General features: G+C 41.4%; 1 protein-coding gene across 1 annotated transcript in view; it reads right to left on the bottom strand.

Moving 5' to 3' along the window:
- XRCC5 (X-ray repair cross complementing 5) overlaps positions 1–27,265 on the bottom strand; it is a 99,423-nt gene that overhangs the window by 37,253 nt on the left and 34,905 nt on the right. Inside the window, exons 14-16 of the mRNA XM_079924063.1 lie at positions 16,054–16,250; positions 7,735–7,828; positions 6,191–6,260 (exon numbers count right to left, since the gene is read on the bottom strand). Coding sequence (XP_079780189.1) covers positions 6,191–6,260; positions 7,735–7,828; positions 16,054–16,250 — 361 coding nt within the window. The remainder of the gene's footprint in view (positions 1–6,190; positions 6,261–7,734; positions 7,829–16,053; positions 16,251–27,265) is intronic.

Raw genomic sequence — 27,265 nt, 5'->3', positions numbered from 1 at the left:
GCAGAGTCTTTAATCATAACTATTAACTAAAGATTTTTCTGCAACTGTCCATAAGAAACTGCAAAAAAAAAAAAAGTTAATTTATGTCTAAGGACATCTACACTAATAATATTCTCAAGCCCTGCTGAAACTGTGTTCTATATCTGAACCAAACTTCTCTCCCTTTTCTGACCAAAGAAACTAGTATGCCATTTTAAAAATTTTATGTAGACATGGGAACAGACAGGACTAAGTGTACCAAATTATACTTGCCACTTCTTTCTGTGTAAGCATACTTTTTGCCCTGCGCTTATAATTTGAAAGGGGGAGGGGACCAAAATACTTTTATTGCCTTTAAATGGGACTCCAAGCTGTTTCTAGGTTCCTCTTAACACATTTCAGCCCATTAGTTACTATTTTAACAAAAGCCTAACATCCTTTCCTAAACATCTAAATTGGTTAAGAGCTTCTGCTGTTTGCCACAAGCAGTCACTTTAAGTCATTGATGAAAGCAGTTTGCACATCAGCACAACCTGAAATCAGTTTCCTTTATCAACCAGCTGGGCTTAAGAAACAATCGTGAAGACAATTCTCCAATTCAAGGAGAACCAAGTGCAATGCCCTGCATGACAGTGATCTACCATGCACCATGAATGCACCATGAATTTATAGGCAATAAAGAAAAAACCAAATTGCCGTAAGTACTTCAACAGCTTTTTGCTTCACAAATCATTCTCATTAGCACTTCCTGCAAGGGTGAACTCCAACAGCAGGTTGGGTAACACACCCTTTCTCCAAAGCACCCATCATTTAATTCCGTGTTTCCAGCAGCTGGCACGGGTCATCAAAGCAAGCCAGTGGGTCACTACGTTAAATGCAGGCTTGAATGGACTCTGTTCTTCTAGCTGTTCTGACACAGGGAAAGCATTCATATGAGTTCCAAATTTTCAGCCAGAGGGAAAAATATTCTTTCTATTTTTAACATAAAAAGGGAAAAAAATACTCAGCAGGTTTAAGGCAAGCAACTTTACCACCTGGCATGAGAAAACAAAACACTGGGAGAATGAAAATGCTGTCGTGTATCACATACAGGCGTCCTTTAATGCTCTCAGGAAGAAATCTTGGTGCTCACAGAGAGCTTACCTATAGCAAACAGGATTTGTACGCTCTCTTTTTTTTAACAGACAGCCAGGCTACATTTTACAAGAGCCATACTCTGTAATTAGAGATATTCTGATCTACAGATTGACAGGAATTTGAAAAGATGCTAGAAGCTGAGTAAGAATGGACAGACGCCTTTTAGGGAGAATTGTGAAAACTGAAAACACTTACTTATAAAGTGGTTGTGTGTATATGACGGTCTTTGATTTCTATGCCATGTCTTTTTTATTTTTTCTTTTTGTCTTCATTTCAATGATTTCATTTTAATTATTTGGTTAATGAGTTTTATTATATTAAAATGTAAGCTTCAGAGCAGTGCTGTGCTGTCTAATGAAATGTAAGCAACCAATGAAGATGTTTAAGCCACAAGAGGCCAAGAACTGGCTCTCTGGAATCTGACTGCATATTTGCAATAATCCGTGGAAAGTCATCTCAACTATTCTGGGCCTCAATCCATGCCACACGGAAGATGAACAAGACCCTAAGGGTCACTGACACACAATTACCATGTCAAATAATAACATACCCTTTTAGTAGGTATCCTTTACAATTCCAAATAAACTGATTTTTGTTTTCAAATGAGACTACTTGTCATTGATAAGTGAGGTGTAAAATAAGCCTGGATCATCAAGTTCTGGAGTTTAACAATTTAAAACTAGACAAGTTAAAAAGAAAGCCAGTGAAGAACAAGATAGTTAATAAAAAATATAGAAGTATAGACTAAACCTCTAGAATATGTAATCATGTATTTTCTCTCTTGTGAGTAGACGGATCACTGCTCTTTTGGGAAAGGACTAAGAAAGTACGTCAAACTGTTAACAAAACAAAACTTTTATACAGCTAAAGATACTTAAAATTTTACTTCTGTTTGTATTTAGTATCCTTCTTCCAAGACGTTCAAGGTATTTAATGGAGGTTATTTTTCTTAAATTTACCAGCTCTGTGCAAAACAATAAAGGCCATATTTTTATCTTCTTATGTTTATCTGGAAAGAGCTTTAATGGGTTACGTAATCCATAGCCAAGATGAATACACCATTAAAAAGAGAAAATACACAACACACACACACACACACACACACACACGAAACTTCTCCTAGATCCCAACTCTTGAGAATCCACAGGTTAGGCTTGATTCATGGCAGAAAATCATATAATGTGTGTAAGTAAACTGCTCTACCCACAGAGTTGAAAAAAATTATCTATTTGACTTTGCTGAATAATATAACTTTATTACTAATTGTGGTAATAACGTTCTGCCTAATTTTGGGAGATCTTGCAGAAGTGAATTTTAAGAAATGTCCTTTGAAATTGAAAGGATGTTGTTTGATGTATGAGAATAAGATAGGTTAGAGAACAAAGGCAGCAGACTTGAGGATGAGATGTGATCCAAACAAAGCGAGAGAGAGGAAAGAGATGTGAGAAAAATGAAATATCTCAGTAGCCACAGAATAAAGTCATCATCATCTATCAAACGGATGTGTGCACATTACACTCACTGCACATTAATCTAATGTTAAATAACAGACCCCGAATAGGAGTCCATACCACTTCTACTTAGGATGCCTTTTCTTGACAGGCTGGCTTTTCAACCAATCAGGCTCCTGTGAATTCAGCTTGGTGGAACAGAGCTCTGCCACCCTGTCACTGCTGAGGAGTCTCTGAGAACTCTGTGGACTCAGGTTCTCCAATAATCCACAACTACACACAACAGACATCACAGATGATGGTGCCGATGTGCTTACGAATACTATGTGAGGGAAACAACCCCACTTTCACAACTGAGCGATGATTATTATTATATATACAGCTGTGATCAAGAATTTTCTATTTTAAAGCTGTAGTAATAGAAGAGTGGGTGGGTAGTGAGGGAGAAAGAAAGGGACCAGAAAAAGAAGAACACCTGAGAATCAAAGACATCTTAGAGAAGCATCAACAGCCAGAAAGAACACATTCCTGGGGTTCAGTGTTATCTACTCTATGCCAATAATCGTAGGACAAGAAACATCCCTCACACCAAAAACTAGATAAGAAAATGTGTAGCTGCCTACTGCTGATGTCAAGGGGATAGGGTCACAATACTCTCAGTATGACTCTGCTACTAGTACAGGTAAAAAGGAATTACACCCATATTTTAGTTTGTAACAATAGGTGAAAGGGCCAAGTTCTAACTAAGGGTAAAACTATCTAATATTAATCATGCTTTTGGCAACTGAATTTAAAAAACAGATACACTAAAGAGAAGAGAAGGGCTTCTGCCTCTAGAAGGCCAATATCAGGGAGGCAGCTTTAAGTCTGGAGGGGTACTTTGGGCTTGCAAGGTGAGTCCTGGCTCACAAAGAGCTTAGCAAAGAGATATCCAAGTAGAAGAACAAAGGTAGAAAAGTAATGAAGAAACAAAATTTCTGGAGCTTGAAGCAAAAAAGGGAAGCCAATTTAGGACCATGAAACAGAACTAGTTGCTAACAAGTGGGCAGTCCCATTTTCTTGCAGCTCTGCAGAAAGTCTGCTTTTGTGAGGTCACTGGAGATCTCTGACTGATAAGTCCCAGATGGAGGTACAGAGGGACATCCACCATCACAGCACTACAACGTGCCAGCATGCAGTCACGTTCAACAGAAAAGAACCGTCTACTCATCAAAAATCCTATCTATGGGCACAAGGTTTGAGATGCTTGACCTTATAATGTTTAAACAAAGAAGCGTGTAGGAAAGGAAGGCATTAGGAATCAGGAGAAATAGTACTGCTAGGTAGAAAAATCCAGTATTTGAAGGAGACATGGATTTGAATCCCTGTGTGATTTGGAGGGGAAGTTCATTTCTTCCAGTTTTACAGTTTTTTCCACCTATAAAATGGGAATAATAATACCTATTATAATCTATATGCCATCGAGGGGCCACTTGCCCTTGTTATTTTCACAAGACTGCTTTAAATCCCCAATTAGTCTAGGAGAAACACTGTTTTCCTAAGATGTAAGCAAATTCTCAGGAATTTACTCTCTCATGACCTCTTTAGACTCTGGCCTCTGGTGCTCTCAGGAGCTTTCTCTGCTCTGCCTGAAGGACTTTCAGACCCCAAACTGCCTCCTCACCAGTTTCCCCAGATGGAGCACTCCAGCCAAGCATTCCAGAGTTTTACTGACACCGAGTATCTGCAGTCATGAGCTGGGAACGTACTGCAGAACGCTGTGCCCTTACATAAATTCATTCACTTCCTCTCCCTCTTACCTGTTCTCCTCACCCCCTTCCCTCCTGAACTAGCTCCAGTTTTTCCACTTCTATGGTGCTAGCAGCTTCCCCCTCCTCTGAACCCCAGCACTGGCCAACAACCAAGCCTGGGGACACAGACTCAGTCTCTACCCCAAAGACTTATCAAAGTATTTTCCCAATAAACATAACTTTCTTTTTCAGAAAATTCTGACACCAGCTGTTGGAGCTCTACTACTTTCTCCACTTGCTCACGTGACTCTGCAGGACCGCTGTGTGGAATAACCGAGACAAAGAGTAGATGCCAGCACGATGACCTGAACTAACTAGTAGGCTGCCTTTATAATGGTGATGTTGCTACATTAGGTCCCTGAAGAGATCACACCCACACCAACCAGGAAGACCAATTACTTCCAAAGGGACGACCTTTGACTTTGGCTGATGTAATCCATAACATATCATCACAAGATAAGAAGGCCTCAATCTGTCTTCAAAAACACAACAACCATGATAGATGACCGAGTTCGTTGACTTGTCACAGCGGTGTTTCTGCCCCCTTCCAAACACACAGTCACAATATGCAGCCTAAGAGACAAGACAGGTTCAATGCTGTGAAAGCCTCATTTGATTAACCCAGTATTAGAAGGAGAGAAATTCTGAAGTACTGTTTCCCCCAATCCTTCTGGAAGCTGTCACTTTAATTTTAGATTTCCTCCTTCTATTTATATGTAGTTTTGTTTTATGTTAAAACTCAAGGTTTTCTTCTATACGTCAGTCTTTAACAGGGCAAAAAGCTCTTCCCCATTCTCAGAACACAAAACGTACACACCCCACCTAAAAGAATGCAGATTACCATGAGGATGGAGCTGGTCTTCCTCAGGAAATTCTCATGGGCTTGGCCTCTGTGTTCCCACCAAGATTTGGCCTGGCAGATTATATGCTCTCAGCTGGTTATAACTGCCTTTGGGCAACAGCACAGGAAGTCTAGGCATCTTGCTAGGATTCTCACACTCTAAGCGGTAAGGCCCCTAGACCTATGCTAGGTACTATAGATGATTAAAAAGCTGTAATGTTTCTAGGCATTTAGGACTCATTTCCCCCAAAATGCCAAGAAGTTGGAAGAGAAGGTTCTGTGCACACATGAACATAAACACTCAGAGAAGGCAGCTCGCAGTCCTGACCCTGGGTAGCAATAATGAATGCAATACTGTTATATACAGAAACCTGCAGGATTACAATTGCCAGCTGCCATTCATTAAAGGTGAATGAACAGGAACCTGAATGCAATCAAGTGAATGAATGTCAGTCTGAGACACTCTATCCATCCCTCAAAGCTGTTTTAATATCAGCTCAAGCCTAAATAGAATTCTAGGTTATATCTGAAAAGAAAAATGTGAGGACAGGGTCAATTTCAGAAGGATCAAATCTAAGGGCAGCAGTAAGGTCTTTCCGAGATTATTGTCAAGGGGCTGAAACTCTTATTAGGAGAGAACAAAAATTATATGTCTCAGAAAATAGAAAGATATGACACAAAAACGTTTTATTCCCAAAGGATTTCACTGAAGTGGAACTAAAAGCTCCAAGATTCTGGCCCCCAGTTTTCTTAACAGGGAGACCTACAAATTAGCTCGTCTCTGTTTAGCAGCCCTGTGCTGAGTTTACCCTCCTGTGCTCATGTTACCTCGGTGAGCTTACTAACAAGGGACAGTCACAAAGATCCACCAGGAAAGAAAACGGCTATATGAGGCACTATGACCAAAGGTGACACTTACTAGTCTAGGCTTAAATCAGTTAACCTAATTAACCACTTTTCCTTAGCTGCAAAGCCTACAGCACATCTCTTACCTTCCTCAAAGCTGGTCTTCTTCTGCCTCACTAGAACACGGAAGTTTTCAGCAGGATTCACACTTCCAACCTAGAACACACCCACAGACAATGAAACTGCAGGTCACTTCTCTTTTTGGCAGCACCCAGGCAAGACAAGACAGCTTAATGTAATAAGTGTGTTCTCATAAAATAGAGGCAACGACAAAGTGAAGGCCCTTTTCTGTTCATTTTCATTTCTACGGATCTGTTAAAAGCTAGTGGATTCCTGTGGTCAAAGGGCTGTCCTCTGTCCGTATTTTCACTTACCTCTCCTCATGCAAACTGACTTCTTTCCGGATGGGTCAGAAGTATGACCCAAGGCACCCAGCACCAGGCGGCCCAGTTGGAAGGCTTTATGTGGCAGACTGCCTGTCCATCCTGACACCCAACCAATTAGGAACGGGAGGATTCTGCAGTGCAGGGTCAGTTCAGAATACCTTTGTTCCACTAAGATGACACGAGAAATAACAGCCTGATGCTTAATTCACTGAACTGTCCTTCCTGGGGGCTGCTGCTGACCCTCTGGCATTGAAGTTTTGGTAGACTATTCAAACATGTCCAAACTAAACATGTCCCCCAGAGTAAAAGCAAATCAGTGCTAGGTGGGAAAGTTTCAAAGAAGAAAAGCTCTGCCACACTATACGGCACTTTCTGATCATACCTATGTCTTTTACCTTCCGATCCCAACCTTAATAGGGCTTAAGTTCAGCTCGAGGGGGAGAAGACAATGGGATTCTACAATGGCTGGGAAATGTTGGTACAAAATGTATTAAAGTTTCCAGTCAACTCTGGTATATAGCAGTCAGAAAAGCTCCCAGAATAAATAAGGTCATGATGTTTTTTCCTTTACTACAAGACATTGAAATAAAATCCAAATCATTTTTCAGACATTCAGTTTTTCTGAGAGCATTACTTTTTCAGGTGGGGAAAAGGTATGCCCTAGGGCTAGCTATCCTTCCTAGTATATTTGGCTAGTAGTGAGGGACAATTTTTAAGATCCACTGATTCAAAATAATGCCACTTAAAACAAGGCAATACATTCAAGTTCCAAAAACCATCCCATTAAATAAAGAAGATCTCAAGTGTCAAAGGATACCTGGTTTGGGGAAATCCTAAACTAGTGAAAACTGTTATGAAGTTGTATATTAGAAAAAAGAGAATTATACTCTTAAAGCTTACATACTTGGAGATTAAGACTCGTATCATTAACCCCCCCACACTTATCCTACCATTGTGACTAAACAGAAAGCTGCAAAATGAAGTTACCAAGAAAACTCTACGAAAGTGATGTTTCACGCTCTATATACTATATAGTGCTCTATGTACTATATATCAATATAAATAATTCTATAGGTAATTCACTGACAATAATTAAAGGAAAAAGTGTGGGATGGACATGTATGGCTTATATGTTGAAAGGACCAAGGAAAGTGCTACGTTAAAAGACTAACAAAAATTGATGCAATCTCCCCAAGCCCCAACCTTCCTGAAAGAGGGGAGCACACCCGACAAGTTCTGCTTACACGGGTGACACTGCCTTCAGCCAGGCTGGAAACACTAAAGTGGGCTTCATCTCCCTCGGTCTTCAGTTTTTTAGAGGTGGGTCCCTCTTCATGGCTGGAAAAGAAATAAATGTTTGGGTTTTTTTTTTTCTTTCCCCTTAAAACTGAACAAACAATACAAAACCCAGAATTGCTAATGTGAAAAGTACAAATTTATTTTTCAAGACTCAAAAATAAGCAGCTGCACTTAGTCCTCCTTTACAAACGGCTGCCTCCCTTTCCCACCCTCTGGACCCCTGACAGCCTGACTGGAGCAGCCCTGGCTTTGTTTCCAGCAGTAGGGAAATCAGAATTAGCAGCTGCATCACAAAGCCCTTTCAAAAGATGAAACTGCAAGCATAGATAATGGAAACTTAGCATTTCAGTATGAAACCCATTTACCCTTCAGTTATTATTTGCTAGTTTCTGCCTAAGAATTGATAGCTATTAGCTTTCCATGTACATAGAAGACCTTTGTGTCTAATAACCTGTCTTCTCCATCGTGTATGTGAGAGCTTTATAAGCTTCTACTTACAGCTGTCAAAACTTACTAGACAATCCTCAAACATGCAAAAGCTTGCTCTTAGAGAAGTCTTAAACTATAAAAAACCACTTTCAAAAGAAAACGTTTAATCTGTGCCTTTATAAACCTAATTCTGTCTTGGGCAATATGCTAACAGAGTCCAAAAGCATCTGTGTGATAAGGGAAAGAGGAAGGATATCGAACATCTTGCTTCAAGTAACAAGCAGGCTTTAACAGCCTGCCTAAAGTCAAAAGGAGGTCAAGTCAATTGCAAAGGAGAAAAAAAATCCAAAGACTCTGCCCATAATCTCCCTTAAGATGCTGAACACAAGAGATTATGAAGATTTTTCTCCCAGACAAATAATCAATCTAGGGCAAAAGCAGCTATCAAGAAATGGCTGAATGAGAAGGGAAATTAGTAACTAAGAGTACTATTAGTAACTATTTCTAAATGTGATGTTTTTATTCAAAAGCCCAACTTTCAAACAGTGAGGCTTGAAGAGGTTATCCTAAAAATAAAGCAAAGTAAGACCTAAGTTAGCTTATTCAATGGTATTTCAATAATGAATCTCCTCTTACAGCCAGATGAAAGAACTAAAGTAATCATTACGGCCTTACAAACAAGAATTAAGTTTTATTACTTGACATCTTTCCCATTCACCACTTGCCTTCTTCCTTTTGAGAAGTAAACAAGAGATAAGGGGTGAGTCATTCAAAGCCCTTTCCCTCAAGGAGAATAAGAAATAAACACACAAAGCCTTGGTGCAAAAATGGAGGGAAAATGCACAAACCTGAGGCAGCATGAAATTCTATCAGAATTTGAGTTCTTTAAAAAAAAAAAAGTCACAGCCACTTCAGTTAACCTTTGCCGGTTCTTCCCAAGAGAAAGACAACATGGTACTGCTGAAGATTTGGAGGAAAAAGACCCAGATTCTAGTCTCAGTTTTGCCACTGGCTAGCCCTGGAATCTTACACCTTCTTGAAGGTATTGACTGTGTATTAATTTTTGTATGTCTAGAGTTTAGAGTCTAGTAAGTTACTGTTCTCTCTGATCTTCAGTTTGTTCCTCAGGAGAACACTACAACAAAAAGTACCATATCAACTATTCACCTATTCTCTTCCAAAAATACAAATTAACTTACATAGTGGTATTAAGAGGCATTAAACATACAAAGCACTATGCTAAGTTCCGTGAAAATACAAGGTTGAATCACATGAAGAGTTTCTTAAACCCTCCCAAATAAGATTCTAGAGAAGGAAGAATAGGAGACATATATACTAATTTGCCAGAACTGGGCAGGTAAAGGCAAGTCCAGAAAATAGCAGAAAGTAGTGAAAATTTAATATGTTTAATAATCTCAAGATTGAATCATTTAACAGGATTTAATTAGGAATTTTACATATATTAAACTCATAATGTCTATCTGAAGTAGGAAAGCACAATGACTCTCATCCCCAAATTATCTATGAGGGAGCTGAGCTCTGGAAGGTACACATTATCCATGCAAGGTCACAGCAGACACAGAAATGTTAACAGCTGCTGCATTTGGATGTTGGAACCCTGGATAATTTGTTGTTCTTTCTCCTCTTCTCCTTTTCGTTCATATATGAGTATAAATCTTTTTTTTTTTTTTGCGGTATGCGGGCCTCTCACTGCTGTGGACTCTCCCGTTGAGTAGCACAGGCTCCGGACGCGCAGGCCCAGCGGCCATGGCTCACAGGCCCAGCCGCTCCGCAGCATGTGGGATCTTCCCGAACCGGGGCACGAACCCGTGTCCCCTGCATCGGCAGGCAGACTCTCAACCACTGCGCCACCAGGGAAGCCGGAGTATAAATCTTGTAATTCATTTATTTAGCCACACATTTACCTAATACTTACTATGTGTGGACCCCTAAATTAGGCTCTAGATTCTAAATATATAAAAGTTAATAATCATCACCTTCAAGAAATTCAGCCAAATAAAAAAGATAAATATATAAACAGGCAATTAAGAAAATATTGTGGTAAGCAACATATTCCTTTGAGAGGAAAGCAGGCAGCTATGTTGGGCTGGGGCATGAAGTGCAAGCTGGGAAGTAGTGAGAGATGAGGATAGAAAATATCTAAATTGTAGACACAAACTGTGAGGAAAGAAAGTGGTTCTCCAGGTAGCTGGACAGACATTTCTCTTCCTTCTGCTTATCTGGGTTTTCTCATTTGTGTAACAGAATTTGGTCTTAAGCTGAAGGTAATGGAAAGCCATGAAAGCAAAGGTTTTCAATCAGGCATCCAAGGATGACATCAAGGAATTTGTGAACCACCTAAAACTACATGCAAAATTTATTATGTTAGGGCATTTTCCTGGGGAGAAGGTTCACAGTTTTTATCAGATTATCCAAAGGGTCCATCACACACAAACACACACAGATTAAGAATCACTGCATTAAAGAATTTTAAGTAAGGGAGTGATGTGATCAGATTTGTTTTTAAAAACATCACTCAGATAGCAGAATGCAGAATGGATGGGAAGGGGCTAAGACTGGAATTAGGGGAATCAGTCAAGGGGTTATCTCAGTAAAGCAGGCTAAAATGAAACCTACATAAAAGCAATGGCAGTGGGCAATGCTAGTAAGAAGTAACTCACCATCGGTCACGAAGCCAAGCACACGAGTCAGCTATTGTTATTGTCCCTTTACAATTAAGCAAACCAAGCCTCAAAAGGGCCTGACCTTGTCTAAAGCACTCAGTAAGGGGTCCACAGCCAACTCTGGACTTTTAACCACTCTCCTAAACAGCCTCCTAAAAGGCAGGTATTTGTTATCACAACTTGGCACAGAGGAACTTGCCAATTTTAACCACTATTAAAAAGAAATACTTGAGGGACTTCCCTGGTGGTACAGTGGTTAAGCATCTGCCTGCCAATGCAGGGGACATGGGTTCAAGCCCTGGTCTCGGAAGATCCCACATGCCGCGGAGCAAATAAGCCCGCGTGCCACAACTACTGAGCCTACGCTCTAGAGCCCACGAGCTATAGCTACCGAGCCCATGAGCCACAGCTACTGAGCCTGCGCACCTGGAGCCCGTGCTCTGCAACAAGAGAAGCCACCGCAATGAGAAGCCTGCGTATCTCAACGCAGCCAAAAATAAATAAATATATAAATGAAAAGGAAAAAAAAATTAAAAAAGAAATACTTGGGTTTTGATCCAAATCAATGCTATTAGCCACTGTACTAACCTGAAGCAAAAGGAGTGAACTTGAGGTAAATCTAATACAACTTGGTAAGCCAATTAGATGTGGGGAGTGAAGAAAAGGGATGATTCCCTGGAAATTAGGTGTCATTCACTGAAATAGAGAATCACAGCATGAAGAGGGGGTTGAAAGGAGTGTGGAAAGAGAAAGGTGATGAAGTCACTTCTGGACATACTGAACTTGAGTTATCTGTAGACACTTAAGATCCAGTGGATAAGATGGAAGTATATTAGGATAGACAAGATTTTTAGTTATTTTTGGAGACCCATATGTGAAATATTGATAATAAAGGTCTTAGGATGTGCAGTCTGGCATAATCGTTGAGAGTGTAAGCTCTGGGGTCAAACTGCCTGCGTTTAAATCCATCTCCATCGCTTAACCAGCTGTGATACTGAGGAAGTTTCTTATCTCCTCTAAGCCTCAGTGTCCTCAGCTTTAAGATGAAGTGAATAAAAGAATCTACTTCATAAGATGGCCAAAAGGATGCAAACAGATAATACATACCTATGTCCAATAAATGTCAGCTCTTTTAGAGGAGGAGTCCTACAAAACATCAACATTTAAGGTTGGTGGGGAAAGAAAAGCAGCCCCCAGAGGAATCTGAGAGGGAGCCTGTTAAAGGTTTAGAGGGAAAAATCTGGAGAATCTGAAGTTAAGGAAGACATATGAGTTTCAAGAGGGAAAGGATAACTGACAATGTCATGTGCCACAAAGAGGTCAAGAAAGAAAAGGGGGCTTCACTGGTGGCACAGTGGTTCCGAGTCTGCCTGCCGATGCAGGAGACACGGGTTCGTGCCCCGGTCCGGGAAGATCCCACATGCCGTGGAGCGGCTGGGCCCGTGAGCCATGGCCGCTGAGCCTGCGTGTCCGGAGCCTGTGCTCCACAACGGGAGAGGCCGCAACAGTGAGAGGCCCACGTACCGCAAAAAAACAAAAAACCAAAAAAAAAACGAAAGAAAAGGACTGCCACGCTTAAGTAAATCCAGCAGTTGGTGTCTTTTATTTTATTTTTTTTGCGGTACGCGGGCCTCTCACCGTTGCGGCCCCTCCCGCTGCTGAGCACAGGCTCCGGACGCGCAGGCTCAGCGGCCATGGCTCACGGGCCCAGCCGCTCCACGGCATGTGGGATCTTCCCGGACCGGGGCACGAACCCATGTCTCCTGCATCGGCAGGCGGACTCGCAACCACTATGCCACCAGGGAAGCCCAGTTAGTGTCTTTTAGAAGACCAGTTTCAGGGCAGTGGTGGGGGCAGAAGGCCGAGCCAGTGAGTGCTAGGAAAAGAAGCAGTATAGGTTCTTCTGCTAATAAGCCTGGCTATGGAAGAAAAGATGATGATAACAGGTAGTAATTAGAGAGAGGAAACTGAGGGGATTACTTCATCTTCTTTTAGAGGATAGAAATAAAATGTTAATGTGTGGAGAGAAAGGAGTTGGTACAGAGGGAGAAGCTGAAGATACAGAAGGAAGGAAGAAATTATCAGTGGACTGAGGTACCAGATGGCACAGAAATAGCATCCCAGGACACAGGTGAAAGGATTAACTTGGGACAGGATGAGGTACCCTCTTCCACTGAGGCAGGAAAAAAGGAAGTAAAGGCAGATGCCATACAGGTATGTTTTTAGGTAAGATGGGCCAGAAAACTGAGACGTTCCCGCCTACTGGCTTCTGTTTTCTCTGTGAAATCACCATCATGATCGTCGCCACTGCCGTAGTTGTTGAAAATGTGCTAGGGACAGGACTAGGATTTTGTAAATCATCTCTTCACAAACACTATATTCTTACTATGTGTTCGGCACTGTGCCATTCTAGGGTGACAACAGTGAACAGTGAACAGCATATATTACTCAACTAACCTGCATGACAACTCTATGAGACAGATATTCCTATTATCCCTACTTACCCATGAGGAAACTGAGGCTTAGGGAGGATAAGCAACTTGCAACTAAGGTCACACTGCAGAGCAAGGGGACCAACTCACACTATCTTGACCCTGGAGTCTGAAGTTTTAGCCAGTAAAACCAGGTGAGGTTGGTCTCTGACAGTAAGTAGGGACTGGGGTCTTAGGGGACTTGAAAAAAGTAGAAAACTTTACACTATTTGCATATAGAGATAAAAAGAAATCAAGATCACGTATTAGTTCCATAGGCAGGATCAGACCTCAGATGTCCCTATTCTCATGTAAGTTCTGTCCAAGAGATGCTACTTTCATTGCAAGGGTGTCCAGCAACATTAAGGGAAGCAATGCTTCTCTGTGATGAGGGTAATATTCAGTGCATTTTTGGAATGCAGTGTGAGATGGTACTTTTACCCTCTTGAACTGAAGAAATCACTTCAACACTAGGGATTGAACAGGTTCAGCATGAATAGTAGATCTTCTCAAATATTCAGTGTTTTTATTGATAATGACAGTATTACTGCTCTGGGTTTTGACTACTGCCTTCCCTCCAAATAGTTTAAAGTCCTTTAATATCTGTGATTTTACTGTTATAATGTCTCTTACGATGAGCCTGTTTTTAGATGAAGGAACTCTCATAAAGGTAAAATTATGTAAACAAAATTAGATCAAGAGTGAAAAAGCTGGAATGAAAACTAGAGACTCCTAGCTCAGAGGTCTTTCCTTGGCCTCTGACACTTCCTGAACAGACATGTGCCCCTCCCCCCATCTCAGCCCCTCATCTGTATACTGGAAGTATGTACCCTGGATACAGGGATGCTGAATATACACAAAAACATAGCTGGTTGTTAGCAATCCTTCTTTCCCTTAGGGAGACCACCTGTAAAGCTGATTGGAGCCTTATCACAAAAATTGAGTGGCTGTAAGAACCCTGCAGAAGGACTCAGTCATTCTTGAATATAGGAGGTGCTCAATGAATATTTGTTAAATGTGTCATTTCTGCAGTTCTTAAAAACTAAGACTTCTGAGAAGGAAGAGTAGAGAATTGGGGTGTGCGTAGGTGTGTGTGCGCAAGATTATTCTCCGGCCCCCCACAGCTAATTTGGCTGTGTGGCAAAACAAACCCATTATGGGGGCAGAGAACAAGAAGCCTGGCAGGCTCAAGCTTCCTGAAAGTGAGAGACGGGAACAGGGCTGAAGGTGTAATCACAGCAGGGATCAAATCACAGAACAGCCTTCTGGGTCTAGCTGGTATGTTTTTTTTTAACCAGCTAATTTACAGTTTAATCAGCAGGAGGAGGAGAAAATGGCCCACTTCTTTCCCACAATACCAGAAGGTAATCAAGATCATGAACTGGAGCTTTAATACACAGAGAGGAACAGCCATATGACTGCAGAAGAGACTAAGGCAAGGCTGTCATGGGAAGAAAACGACTCAGAATTTTACTGAACTGTTCTAAGATACGAATCCAGAGGGATCTAGGTAGATGAGGAAAGCAGAAGTAGATTTTTAGTGACAGTCTTCCTATGTAGAAGAAGGCATGACAGACTAAAAAGAAACATAAAAGCCTCCAGGATGTGTTAGAAATGCACATGAGAGAATCTTTCAATCCCATGATTGGTTTTTTTTTCTTTTCCCCCCAATTCTGACAAAGTTTAGGGTATTAACCTCTAAAAAGCCACCGAAAATGCAAACCTGTCTTTTCAACTTGGCAGATAATTCACTAAATTAACAATTTACAGAACCCTGTAAATTGAAGGTTTCTGGAAATTACTCAATACTGGTCCAATGGGGTATTTACAAATACAAGCTTTACTTTGTCAATGCAGACACAGCCGTGGGAAGGAAATCAAAGAAAAAGGAAAAAAACTGTGATCTAAAACTGGATCTTGGAATGCAACCTAAAGAAATGAGTAGATCCTTTTGATTTGGGAGGAAAAGTCACCAATAATAAAACCAAAACCTGGTAAAATCAATGTCACACACCCAAATAATTCTGGATAAGAACAGCTTCTTAAGGTTTGTTTTTGTTCTGCTTTGAATGGAAACTGATATAATTCTAAACAGACTTGATGTGGGGAAAAAACACTTAATAGCTACCTGAGAGCTTTATCTAAGGATATGAAAACCATTTTACAATCCTTAAACTACACCTCACTAATGGTATATCCAAGCACATCAACACAGTAACAGCACAACGAGGGCCAGGTTTTTCATTCTTCCCATTTTCCCTCCCAAAATCTCACCGATATTCTCCTGACACCTTACCTCCAAAACGAAAAACCTTACGACTTTTACCCCTCTTCTCTCATCCTCAGCCCTTTACTTTAAAAATGTTAAAATTCAGTCTTAGATATTCAAAGATTGTTTGTCTTCCTATATATATAATTCATCAAGAATCTGATGCTGATCAAAAAGTCAACAACCCCAAAGGTAGCTCTAATTTCTAGGTGCACAAGGATAAAATATATCTACAGTGGACAGATGTGAGAAACCAGGATTTCCAATGAAAGGCTCAAATAGCAAAAGGTTTCTTCCTCCCACCTTTGTGATTCCACAAACCCAGGTTGCAACCCTTAATGCCACAGCCCCTCTAAGACCACAACCAATCTTTGTGTTCCAGCGTCACACATAGTTCCATCGAGTACTCACTTATCTGGGAAAATGTCCTGAGCAGTCACTTGGTCCTTTTTCTTGAGGACTTCAGTCAGAGGGAAAAGGGTCTTTATTTTAGAGACAGGAACCTGACATTTAGCTGTCACCTCAGTGGGGGGATCCAGCATATTCAAAACGTGTTGCTGAATTGGGGGCAGAGGCTCCTGGGGGTGTAAAGCTCTGTGCAGCAGACACTGTGGAAAAGGCATAAGGATTTTAAAATGCAGATGTAGATATCACACACAGCTTCAGTACACTCTTCTGATCACGGATCCTCATTCTTTAATTTGGGAGGGTAATGGGATTCCTACCATATGTAAAAGACAGCAAAGACGGTGGACCCAGAACCGCCTTGGTTAGCAGGACGTTGGTAATGTCTAAAAGCAACTGTAAAACAGATCTAAGCCTAGCAGCACCGTCAGCTGAAGCCCTCCTGGAAAGGAGCCTCATCTCATAAAAAGAGGCCACTGCTCTGACTACCTGGAGGATATACGAGGTTCCCTGAGATGCAATTCCAAAAGCCTCTGACAATCTGCGATGATAACTTTTTGGTTATAATCCTTTAACCTCCCTTCAGCATGCTGTGCTTTCTCCCTTGCACAACCTTAGAAGACAACCTAAGGTGGATGAATCAGATGCTAAAGGGGAGGTGCCCATGCTCAGTGAGTCCCAGGATGAACGCTGTGGAAGAGATGAGACTACTGGTCTGTCCCAAAACTCCCCCGAGTGCCGAGCTTGGGCTATTCTCCACCCATCTACTCACTTCTGTCCATCTCCACTATACCACTCTTGTCCAGGCACCATCACCTCTCATGTGGGCTACCACAATCCCCTCCTAACTGGTTTCCCTGCATCCATTTTCACGGCTCTACTGTAGCTCAAGTCATCTTAACACAAGTTCCTTTCCATATCCTGAAGTCAACCCTAACACAGCCCCTGCATGCCTCCCTCCTCCTTGCTCACCCCAGCCGCCCCGTTAGACTGGTTTCCTCCTGCTTCACGCACATGCCAGCTCACTCCAGACTTTGGGTCCTGTGCTCCCTCAGCCTCTTCTGCCTTCCCTTACATCTCAACAGAGCTGGCCCTTTTTAAAATCATTCTGTTCTTTGCTAAATTATCATCTCTTCTGAGAGGATTTCCCTGACACCGTATGAAGGAGCCCTTTACCCCCGTGTTACCACCCTGTCATTCTCTATCATTAAACTTGTCTTATATTTCTTATAGTATTTATCATTATCTAAAACTATCTCATCAATTTTTTAGTTTATCTGTTTGTTACCTCCACTTACCCCTTGAAAGTAGAGATCTTGTTTGTCTTGTCTACTGCTGAATTCCAAGTACTGAAAAGAGCACCCCACACATGATAAGCACCTAAAAGGTACTGGCTGAGTGAATAAAGCGCTCTTTCTCAGAACTCTACAGAAGAGGTGACAGAGGTGTCAGGAAGCAGCACCAGGAGTGGGGCCAAGATCAAGGCCAGGGCAGGTTCTCCGCTGCTCACACAGGTGGAGATCCGGACCGCAAGCCACTCCCATTCAATCACTGATACTGCTTTCAGACTACCAGGCCTTGGCAGTAGTGTTATCTGCCCAGAAAAATAAGTATTCTAAAAGGAGTGCAGGAATGTAATAAAAAAATGAGATAACCGTTAAGAAAAAAAGAAAAAAAATGAAACTCTCAATTCATTGGTGTTTTACTCCCCTTGCTAGCGGATAATTCCAAAATTAGGTTGGAGAACAAGGCTCCTATTCCCACCTTTGAACAATTTATATGTTAGTAATTGGAAAGAAAAAAATGGAGCTGAATAGCTCCTGCGATTTTAAAATTACTGTTTCATATCACAAGGTATATGATTTAAACTACTCCATGGATTGTTTTCGTACCCTGTAAAAATGGAAGCTAGACTTTTCGGTTCTAAAAAAATAAAGATACTTGGGCTTAAACAGTAAATGTCATCAAAGAGTCAATGTTCTACAAATTCAGAAAACCCTGAGGTACGTATTAAATAGCAATTTCCTCTAGAAATTTCATGTTCTGCTCCCAATTTCAAGAGACCAACCCCAAGCCTTCCTTCTCCTAGTAAATTCATTGTTTCAGAGCCTGACTCCTGCTTTCTTTTTTTTTGACTCCTGCTTTCTTTTCCCTAATTACTCTACTTTCCCTGGAGCATCAATGACATTAGGCCTGTTTAATGAAAAGCAAAAGGCGAAACCACAAAGATCCCAAACCTGTGAATCTACCCCAACCTTCTAATACATAATTCGCAATTCACAGCGCTCACTTTCAGGTCAGTTATTAAAATACCAAAAACAGGACTTCCCTGGTGGCGCAGTGGTTAAGAATCCACCTGCCAGTGCAGGGGACATGGGTTCGAGCCCTGGTCTGGGAAGATCCCACATGCCGTGGAGCAACTAAGCCCGTGCGCCACAACTACTAAGCCCACATGCCACAACTACTGAAGCCTGTGCGCCTAGAGCCTGTGCTCCACAACAAGAGAAGGCACCGCAATGAGAAGCCAGCGCACCGCAACGAACAGTAGCCCCTGCTCGCCGCAACTAGAGAAAGCGTGCATGCAGCAACGAAGACCCCAATGCAGCCAAAAATAAATAAACAAATAAATAAATTTATTAAAAAAAATAATAAAATACCAAAAACAGCTTACAAAGCCCTAAAGACGTAAGCAGAAATCCAACACCCAACATAGCAGACTACCTCGCAAATACTCTGGAAGATTCTATCTGTGATATCCAAGTGACATTTTTGGGAAAAGAATTCTGAATTCCAGGCAATTCTTTCAAATAGTGTCATCACCCATAAGTCAGTAATAAGGGACCCACAAGAGATGTTCTAAAGCATCATCCTCTCATATTTTCTTAAAGGTCACATTTTAGATAAAGCTAAGTAGGATAAAAATTCAATCAAAAAAATTCCAATTCATTTAAAAAAAAGGTTATGAGAAAGTGACACTTTTTAGTAGCTGAGAAGCTGAGATCTCAGTCCTCAAACTACTTAATTTCTCCTTTAAGCAACTGTTTTCCTTGATGTGATTTTTACAATTTGAAAAAGACTAGAGGAAAAACTGCAGGCCACTGGTGGCTAGCTTGTAAGTTACTAATATGTTGATTTCAGCAACCCCGTATCAATTATTTAAAAGGCAGTATTAACTGTACACTTGACAAAAGACATATTTTTCAGTATTTCTTTCCAAAATTAGAATTAAATTAACATCTTGCCAACAAGTTGATTACTAACCTCTCCCTCCTTCTGCCCCCTACTCCCAGCTCATTTACTCTTAGTTATAGCTATTTTAAAAGGAAAAAAAAAGTCTTCCTGGGTCCTACATCCTCCTGTAGCTTCCTGGATCCTCTCTCTCTCTCTTCCCTTCATCAGTAAAGGTTTCTCCTACAGGTACTGTAATCTGGCTAACGCCCCATCACTCTACTCCCACTGGGCCCTCAAAGTCATCAGAGACTTCACTACAAACCCTAAAGGCCCTTTGCCAGGCTCAGCTCTCTTCACCACTGTGCAACGTCTGATTTGTGATTCTTTCCTTTCCAACACTCTTCTAGTTCTTTCTGTCTCTCTGACCTTTTGGGGAGGGTGGAGGTAGGAACACTGTTTCATTTCTGGCAGCTTTTCTGTCTATCCCTAATTGTCCAATCATGGTGGTGTTCAGGACTTCATTCTCCCTCCTTCTCACTCAACAGACTCTCCCAGGTGACCTCATTCACTTCTGTTTCTACCTAAATGAGGAGGACTCTCAAATCTATATATTTAGTCCTGAACGCTCTCCTGGGCTCTGCACCCCTATTTCCAACTTCCCACTGAGTGTCTGTACTGGGACAGCCAACAGATAACTCAAATTTAACACTTGCAAGAATACATGAATTACCTTTTCTGTCTGTTCATTCTATATTCCTTATCATAATTAATGGTGATGTCATCCTTCCTGTCATCCAAGCTAGGATCCTGTTATCTTCAATTCCTATTTCTCATCAACCACCATCCAATCCCTTAAGTCCTATCTACTCTACCTTCTAAATTTTCTCCTCTCCACTCTCCGTCACTGCTTTAATTCAAGTCTTCCTGGGGGCCACTGCAGGTTTCCTAACTGGTCTCTAGTCCATTTCCCATGCCACCATCAGACCTATTTTCTAAAAATCATGTCACCCGCCTGCTGACAAAATCCTTTAGTGATTACCCACTGCCTACAGGATAAAATAAAAACTACTGGCTCTTCATGACCTGTCTGCTACCTGCTACCTGCTCCACCATTTTCCCATAGAGCCTATTCTCCAGCCAAATGGAACTATTTGTGGATCCCTAAATACATCACACTTCTTTGTGTTTTCTTGCTTTTGCATGTGCTACTTCTTTTGCCTGGCATGCCCACAGCACATCACACATTGCCTTTATTCCTAAATGAAATCTTCCTGAAGTCACTCACCTGCAAGAATCTCTCTTTCCTCTTATTCCCACAGTATTTTGTACCCACCACTATTGTGCCTATTGGTTTTCTCTCTCTCTTCTCCTCTCACTCCTCTGGAGGGGTCCTTTCAGGTAATGAGCTCATAGTATCACCAGCACGTGATACATTGTTAGTACTCAATAAATATTTGTTTTAGAAAAAGTGAATTCAATTTATACATACCCTAGAAATGATACTTCTTTATACAGACAGGCCATGTTAACAACTCTCCGAGGGGGACCTCCAAGACGGCGGAGGAGTAAGACGCGGAGATCACCTTCCTCCCCACAAATACATCAGAAATACATCTACATGTGGAACAGCTCCTACAGAACACCTACTGAACGCTGGCAGAAGACCTCAGACCTCCCAAAAGGCAAGAAACTCCCCACGTACCTGGGTAGGGCAAAAGAAAAAACAGACACAAAAGAATAGGGGCGGGACCTGCACCTCAGGGAGGGAGTTGTGAAGGAGGAAAAGTTTCCACACACTAGGAAGCCCCTTCACTGGCAGAGACGGGGGGTGGTGGGGGCAAGCTTCGGAGCCACGGAGGAGAGCGCAGCAACAGGGGTGCAGAGGGCAAAGTGGGGAGATTCCCGCACAGAGGATCGGTGCCGACCAGCACTCACCAGCCCGAGAGGCTTGTCTGCTCACCCGCCGTGATGGGCGGGGGCTGGGAGCTGAGGCTCCGGCTTCGGAGGTCAGATCCCAGGGAGAGGACTGGGGTTGGTGGCATGGACACAGCCTGAAGGGGGCTGGTGTGCCACAGCTAGCCGGGTGGGAGTCTGGGAAAAAGTCTGCACGTGCCGGAGAGGCAAGAAACTGTTGTTTTGTGGTGCGCGAGGAGACAGGATTCCTTCCCCGTCTGCCGACAGAAGGCAGAGCACCGCCTAAACGAGCTCCAAAGAAGGGCATGAGCCGCGGCTATCAGCTCAGACCCCAGAGATGGGCATGAAACACTAACACTGCTGCTGCAGCCACCAAGAATCCCGTGTGCAAGCACAGGTCACTGTCCACACCCCCAACCCCCCAGGAGCCTGTGCAGCCCACCACTGCCAGGGTCCTGTGATCTAGGGACAACTTACCCGGGAGAACAGATGGCGTGCCTCAGGCTGGTGCAATGTCACACTGGCCTTCGCCGCCGCAGGCTCGCCCCGCATTCCAGTTATAACTACCGTACCCCTCCCTCTCCCCAGCATGAGTGAACCAGAGCCCCCTAATCAGGCGCTGCTTTAACACCATCCTGTCTGGATGGGAAAAGATGCCTGAAGGCGACCTACACACAGAGGCACGGCCAAATCCAAAGCTGAACCCCAGGAGCTGTGCGAACAAAGAAGAGAAAGGGAAATCTCTCCCAGCAGCCTCAGGAGCAGCGGATTAAATCTCCACAGTCAACTTGATGTATGCTGCATCTGTGGAATACTTGAATAGACAACGAATCATCCCAAATTGAGGAGGTGGACTTTGGGAGCAACTGCAGACTTGGGTTTGCTGTCTGCAACTGATTTGTTTCTGATTTTTATGTTTACCTTAGTTTAGTTTTTAGCACTTGTTATCACTGGTGGATTTGTTTATTGGTTTGGTTGCTCTCTTTCTTTATTTAAATTATTTTATATTAGTTTAATAATTTAAAAAATTTTATTGACTGACTGACTGATTTTCCCTTCTTTTTTTCTCCCTTGTCTTCTGAGCCGTGTGGCTGACAGGGTCTTGGTGCTCCAGTCTGGTGTCAGGCCTGAGCCTCTGAGGTGGGAGAGCCGAGTTCAGGACACTGGACCACCAGAGACCTCCCAGCCCCATGTAATTATCAATCGGCCAGAGCTCTCCCAGAGATCTCCGTCTCATTGCTAAGACCCCGCTCCACCCAGTGGCCAGCAAATTCCAGCGCTGGACGCCCCACACCAAACAACTAGTAAGACAGGAAAACAACCTCATCCATTAGCAGAGAGGCTGCCTAAAATCATACTAAGTTCACAGACACCCCAAAACACACCACCAGACGCAGCCCTGCCCACCAGAAACACAAGATCCAGCCCCACCCAACAGAACACAGGCACCAATTCCCTCCACCAGGAAGCCTACCCAAGCCACTGAACCAACCTTACCCACTGGGGGCAGACACCAAAAACAATGGGAACTACAAACCTGCAGCCTGTGAAAAGGAGCCCCCAAACACAGTAAGTTAAACAAAATGAAAAGACACAGAAATAAACAGCAGATGAAGGAGCAAGGTAAAAACCCACCAGACCAAACAAATGAAGAGGAAATAGGCAGTCTACCAGAAAAAGAATTCAGAGTAATGATAGTAAACATGATCCAAATGCTTGGAAATAGAATGAAGAAAATACAAGAAACGTTTAACATGGACCCAGAAGAAAAACAATGATGAACAACACAATAAATAAAATTAAAAATTCTCTAGAAGGAGTCAATAGCAGAATAACTGAGGCAGAAGAACGGATAAGTGACCTGGAAGATAAAATAGTGGAAATAACTACTGCAGAGCAGAATAAAGAAAAAAAAAATGAAAAGAATTCAGGACAGTCCCAGACACCTCTGGGACAACATAAAATGCACCAACATTTGAATTATAGTGGTCTCAGGAGAAGAAGAGAAAAAGAAAGGGTCTGAGAAACTATTTGAAGAGATGATAGTTGAAAACTTCCCTAACATGGGAGGGGAAATAGTCAATCAAGTCCAGGAAGCACAGAGAGTCCCATACAGGATAAATCCAAGGAGAAACATGCCAAGACACATACTAATCAAACTATCAAAAGCTAAATACAAAGAAAAAATATTAAAAGCAGCAGGGAAAAGCAACAAATAAAATACAAGGGAATCCCCATAAGGTTAAGAGCTGATCTTCCAGCAGAAACTCTGCAAGCCACAAGGGAGTGGAAGGACATATTTAAAGTGATGAAAGGGAAAAACCTACAACGAAGATTACTCTACCCAGCAAGGATCTCATTCAGATGTGATGGAAAAATTAAAACCTTTACAGACAAGCAAAAGCTAAGAGAATTCAGCATAACCAAACCAGCTTTACAACAAATGCTAAAGGAACTTCTCTAGGCAGGAAACACAAGAGAAGGAAAAGACCTACAAAAACAAACCCAAAACAATTAAGAAATGGTAACAGGAACATACATATCGATAATTACCTTAAATGTAAATGGATTAAATGCTCCAACCAAAAGACACAGACGGTCAATGGATACAAAAACAAGATCCATATACATACTGTCTACAAGAGACCCACTTCAGACCTAGGGACACATACAGACTGAAAGTGAAGGGATGGAAAAAGATATTCCATGCAAATGGAAATCAAAAGAAAGCTGGAGCAGCAATTCTCGTATCAGACAAAACAGACTTTAAAACAAAGACTATTACAAGAGACAAAGAACACCACATAATGATCAAGGGATAAATCCAAGAAGAAGATATAACAATTGTAAATATTTATGCACCCAACACAGGAGCACCTTAATACATAAGGCAAATGCTAACAGCCATAAAAGGAGAAATCAACAGTAACACAATAACACTGGGGGACTTTAATACCCCACTTTCACCAATGAACAGATCATCAAAAATGAAAATAAATAGGGAAACACAAGCTTTAAATGACACATTAAACAAGAGGGACTTAACTGATGTTTATAGGACATTCCATCCAAAAACAACAGAATACGCTTTCTTCTCAAGTGCTCATGGAACATTCTCCAGGACAGATCATACGTTGGGTCAAAAATCAAGCCTTGGTAAATTTAAGAAAATTGAAATCGTATCAAGTATCTTTTCCGACCACACTGCTATGAGACTAGACATAAATTACAGGAAAAAAACCCTGTAAAACATACAAACACATGGAGGCTAAACAATACACTACTAAATAACCAAGAGATCACTGAAGAAATCAAAGAGGAAATCAAGAGATACCTAGAAACAAATGACAATGAAAACACAATGACCCAAAACCTATGGGATGCAGCAAAAGCAGTTCTAAGAGGGAAGTTTATAGCAATACAATCCTACCTCAAAAAATAAGAAACATCTCAAACAACCTAATGCTACACCTAAGGTAATTAGAGAAAGAACAAAAAAACCCTAAGAGTTAGCAGAAGGAAAGAAATCATAAAGATCAGATCAGAAATAAATGAACAAGAAATGAAGGTAATGATAGCAAAGATCAATAAAACTAAAAGCTGGTTCTTCGAGAAGACAAACAAAATTGATAAACCATTAGCCAGACTCACCAAGAAAAAAGGGGAGAAGACTCAAATCAACAGAATTAGAAATGAAGAAGTAACAACTGACGCTGCAGAAATACAAAGGCTCATGAGATTACTACAAGCAACTATATGCCAATAAAACGGACAACCTGGAAGAAATGGACAAAATCTTAGAAAAGTACAACCTTCCGAGACTGAACCAGGAAGAAACAGAAAATATAAACAGACCAATCACAAGCACTGCAATTGAAACTGTGATTAAAAATCTTCCAACAAACAAAAGCCCAGGACCAGATGGCTTCACAGGAGAATTCTATCAAACATATAGAGAAGAGCTAACACCTATTCTTCTCAAACTCTTCCAAAATATACCAGAGGGAGGAACACTCCCAAACTCATCCTACGAGGTCACCATCACCCTGATACCAAAACCAGACAAAGATGTCACAAAAGAAAACTACAGGGCAATATCACTGATGAACACATGTAAAAATTCTCAACAAAATACTAGCAAACAGAATCCAACAGCACATTAAAAGGATCATCCACCATGATCAAGTGGGGTTTATCCCAGGAATGCAAGGATTCTTCAGTATATGCAAATAAATTAATGTGATACACCATATTAACAAATTGAAGGAGAAAAACCATATGATCATCTCAATAGATGCAGAAAAAGCTTTCGACAAAATTCAACACCCATTTATGATAAAATCTCCAGAAAGTAGGTATAGAGGGAAACTACCTCAACGTAATAAAGGCCATATATGACAAACCCACAGCCAACATCATTTTCAGTGGTGAAAAACTGAAACCATTTCCTCTAAGATCAGGAACAAGACAAGGTTGCCCACTCTCACCACTATTATTTAACATAGTTTTGGAAGTTTTAGCCACATCAATCAGAGAAGAAAAAGAAATAAAAGGAATCCAAATTGGAAAAGAAGAAGTAAAGCTGTCACTGTTTGCAGATGACATGATACTATACATAGAGAATCCTAAAGATGCTACCAGAAAACTACTAGAGCTAATCAATGAATTTGTTAAAGTGGAAGGATACAAAATCAATGCACAGAAATCTCTTGCATTCTCATACACTAATAATGAAAAATCAGAAAGAGAAATTAAGGAAACAATCCCATTTACCACTGCAACAAAAAGAATAAAATACCTAGGAATAAACCTACCTAAGGAGACAAAAGACCTGTATGCAAAAAACTATAAGACACTGATGAAAGAAATTAAAGATGATACAAACATCTTCCCTGCCAGGAGGCAGAACATTAGACCTTCCCACTCTGAGCCTACGCAGGACAAAACCTCAATAAACTGGACTATACATGCAAAGGCAACTTGTGTTAATAAAAATTCTCTTAATTAAGAAAATGCCATTTGTTGTTTTCAAGTACTTAGAACAACAGAAACCAGTGTCAACAGAGGGTATGGACTGTTTTAATGAAAAAGCAAAAAAAAGTTTAATGAGCACTCTGTATGCAAATAAATTTTGCTAAAGTTTTTTTTTTTTTTTGCGGTACGTGGGCCTCTCACTGTTGTGGACTCTCCCATTGCGGAGCACAGGTTCCGGACGCACAGGCTCAGTGGCCATGGCTCACAGGCCCAGCCGCTCCGTGGCATGTGGGATCCTCCCGGACCGGGGCACGAACCCGTGTCCCCTGCATTGGCAGGCGGACTCTCAACCACTGCATCATGAGGGAAGCCCGCTAAAGTTTTTAAAGAGAAAAAAAAAAAGACAATACAAACAGATGGAGAGATATACCATGTTCTTGGATTGGAAGAATCAATATTGTGAAAATGACTATACTCCCCAAAGTAATCTACAGATTCAGTGTCCCTATCAAACTACCAATGGCATTTTTCACAGAATTAGAACAAAAAAATTCACAATTTGTATGGAAACACAAAAGACCCCGAATAGCCAAAGCAATCTTGAGAAAGAAAAACAGAGCTGGAGGAATCAGGCTCCAGGACTTCAGACTATCTTGCCAAGCTACAGTAATCAAGACAGTATGGTACTGGCACAAAAACAGAAATATAGATGAATGAAACAGGATAAAAAGCCCAGAGATAAACCCACACAAATATGGTCACCTTATCTTTGATAAAGGAGGCAAGAATATACAATGGAGAAAAGACAGCCTCTTCAATCAGTGGTGCTGGGAAAACTGGACAGCTACATGTCAAAGAATGAAATTAGAACACTCTCTAATGCCATACACAAAAATAAACTCAAAATGGATTAAAGAACTAAATGTAAGGCCAGACACTGTAAGACTCTTAGAGGAAAACAGAGGCAGAACAGTCTATGACATAAATCACAGCAAGATCCTTTTTGACCCACCACCTAGAGAAATGGAAATAAAAACAAAAATAAACAAATGGGACATAAGGAAACTTAAAAGCTTTTGCACAGCAGAGGAAACCATAAACAAGATGAGAAGACAACCCTCAGAATGGGAGAAAATACTTGCAAACGAAGGAACTGACA

The sequence above is a fragment of the Stenella coeruleoalba genome (genome assembly GCF_951394435.1).
Source record: "Stenella coeruleoalba genome assembly, chromosome: 6".
NCBI lineage: Eukaryota > Metazoa > Chordata > Mammalia > Artiodactyla > Delphinidae > Stenella > Stenella coeruleoalba.
This window is presented reverse-complemented; position numbering and strand designations above follow the sequence as displayed.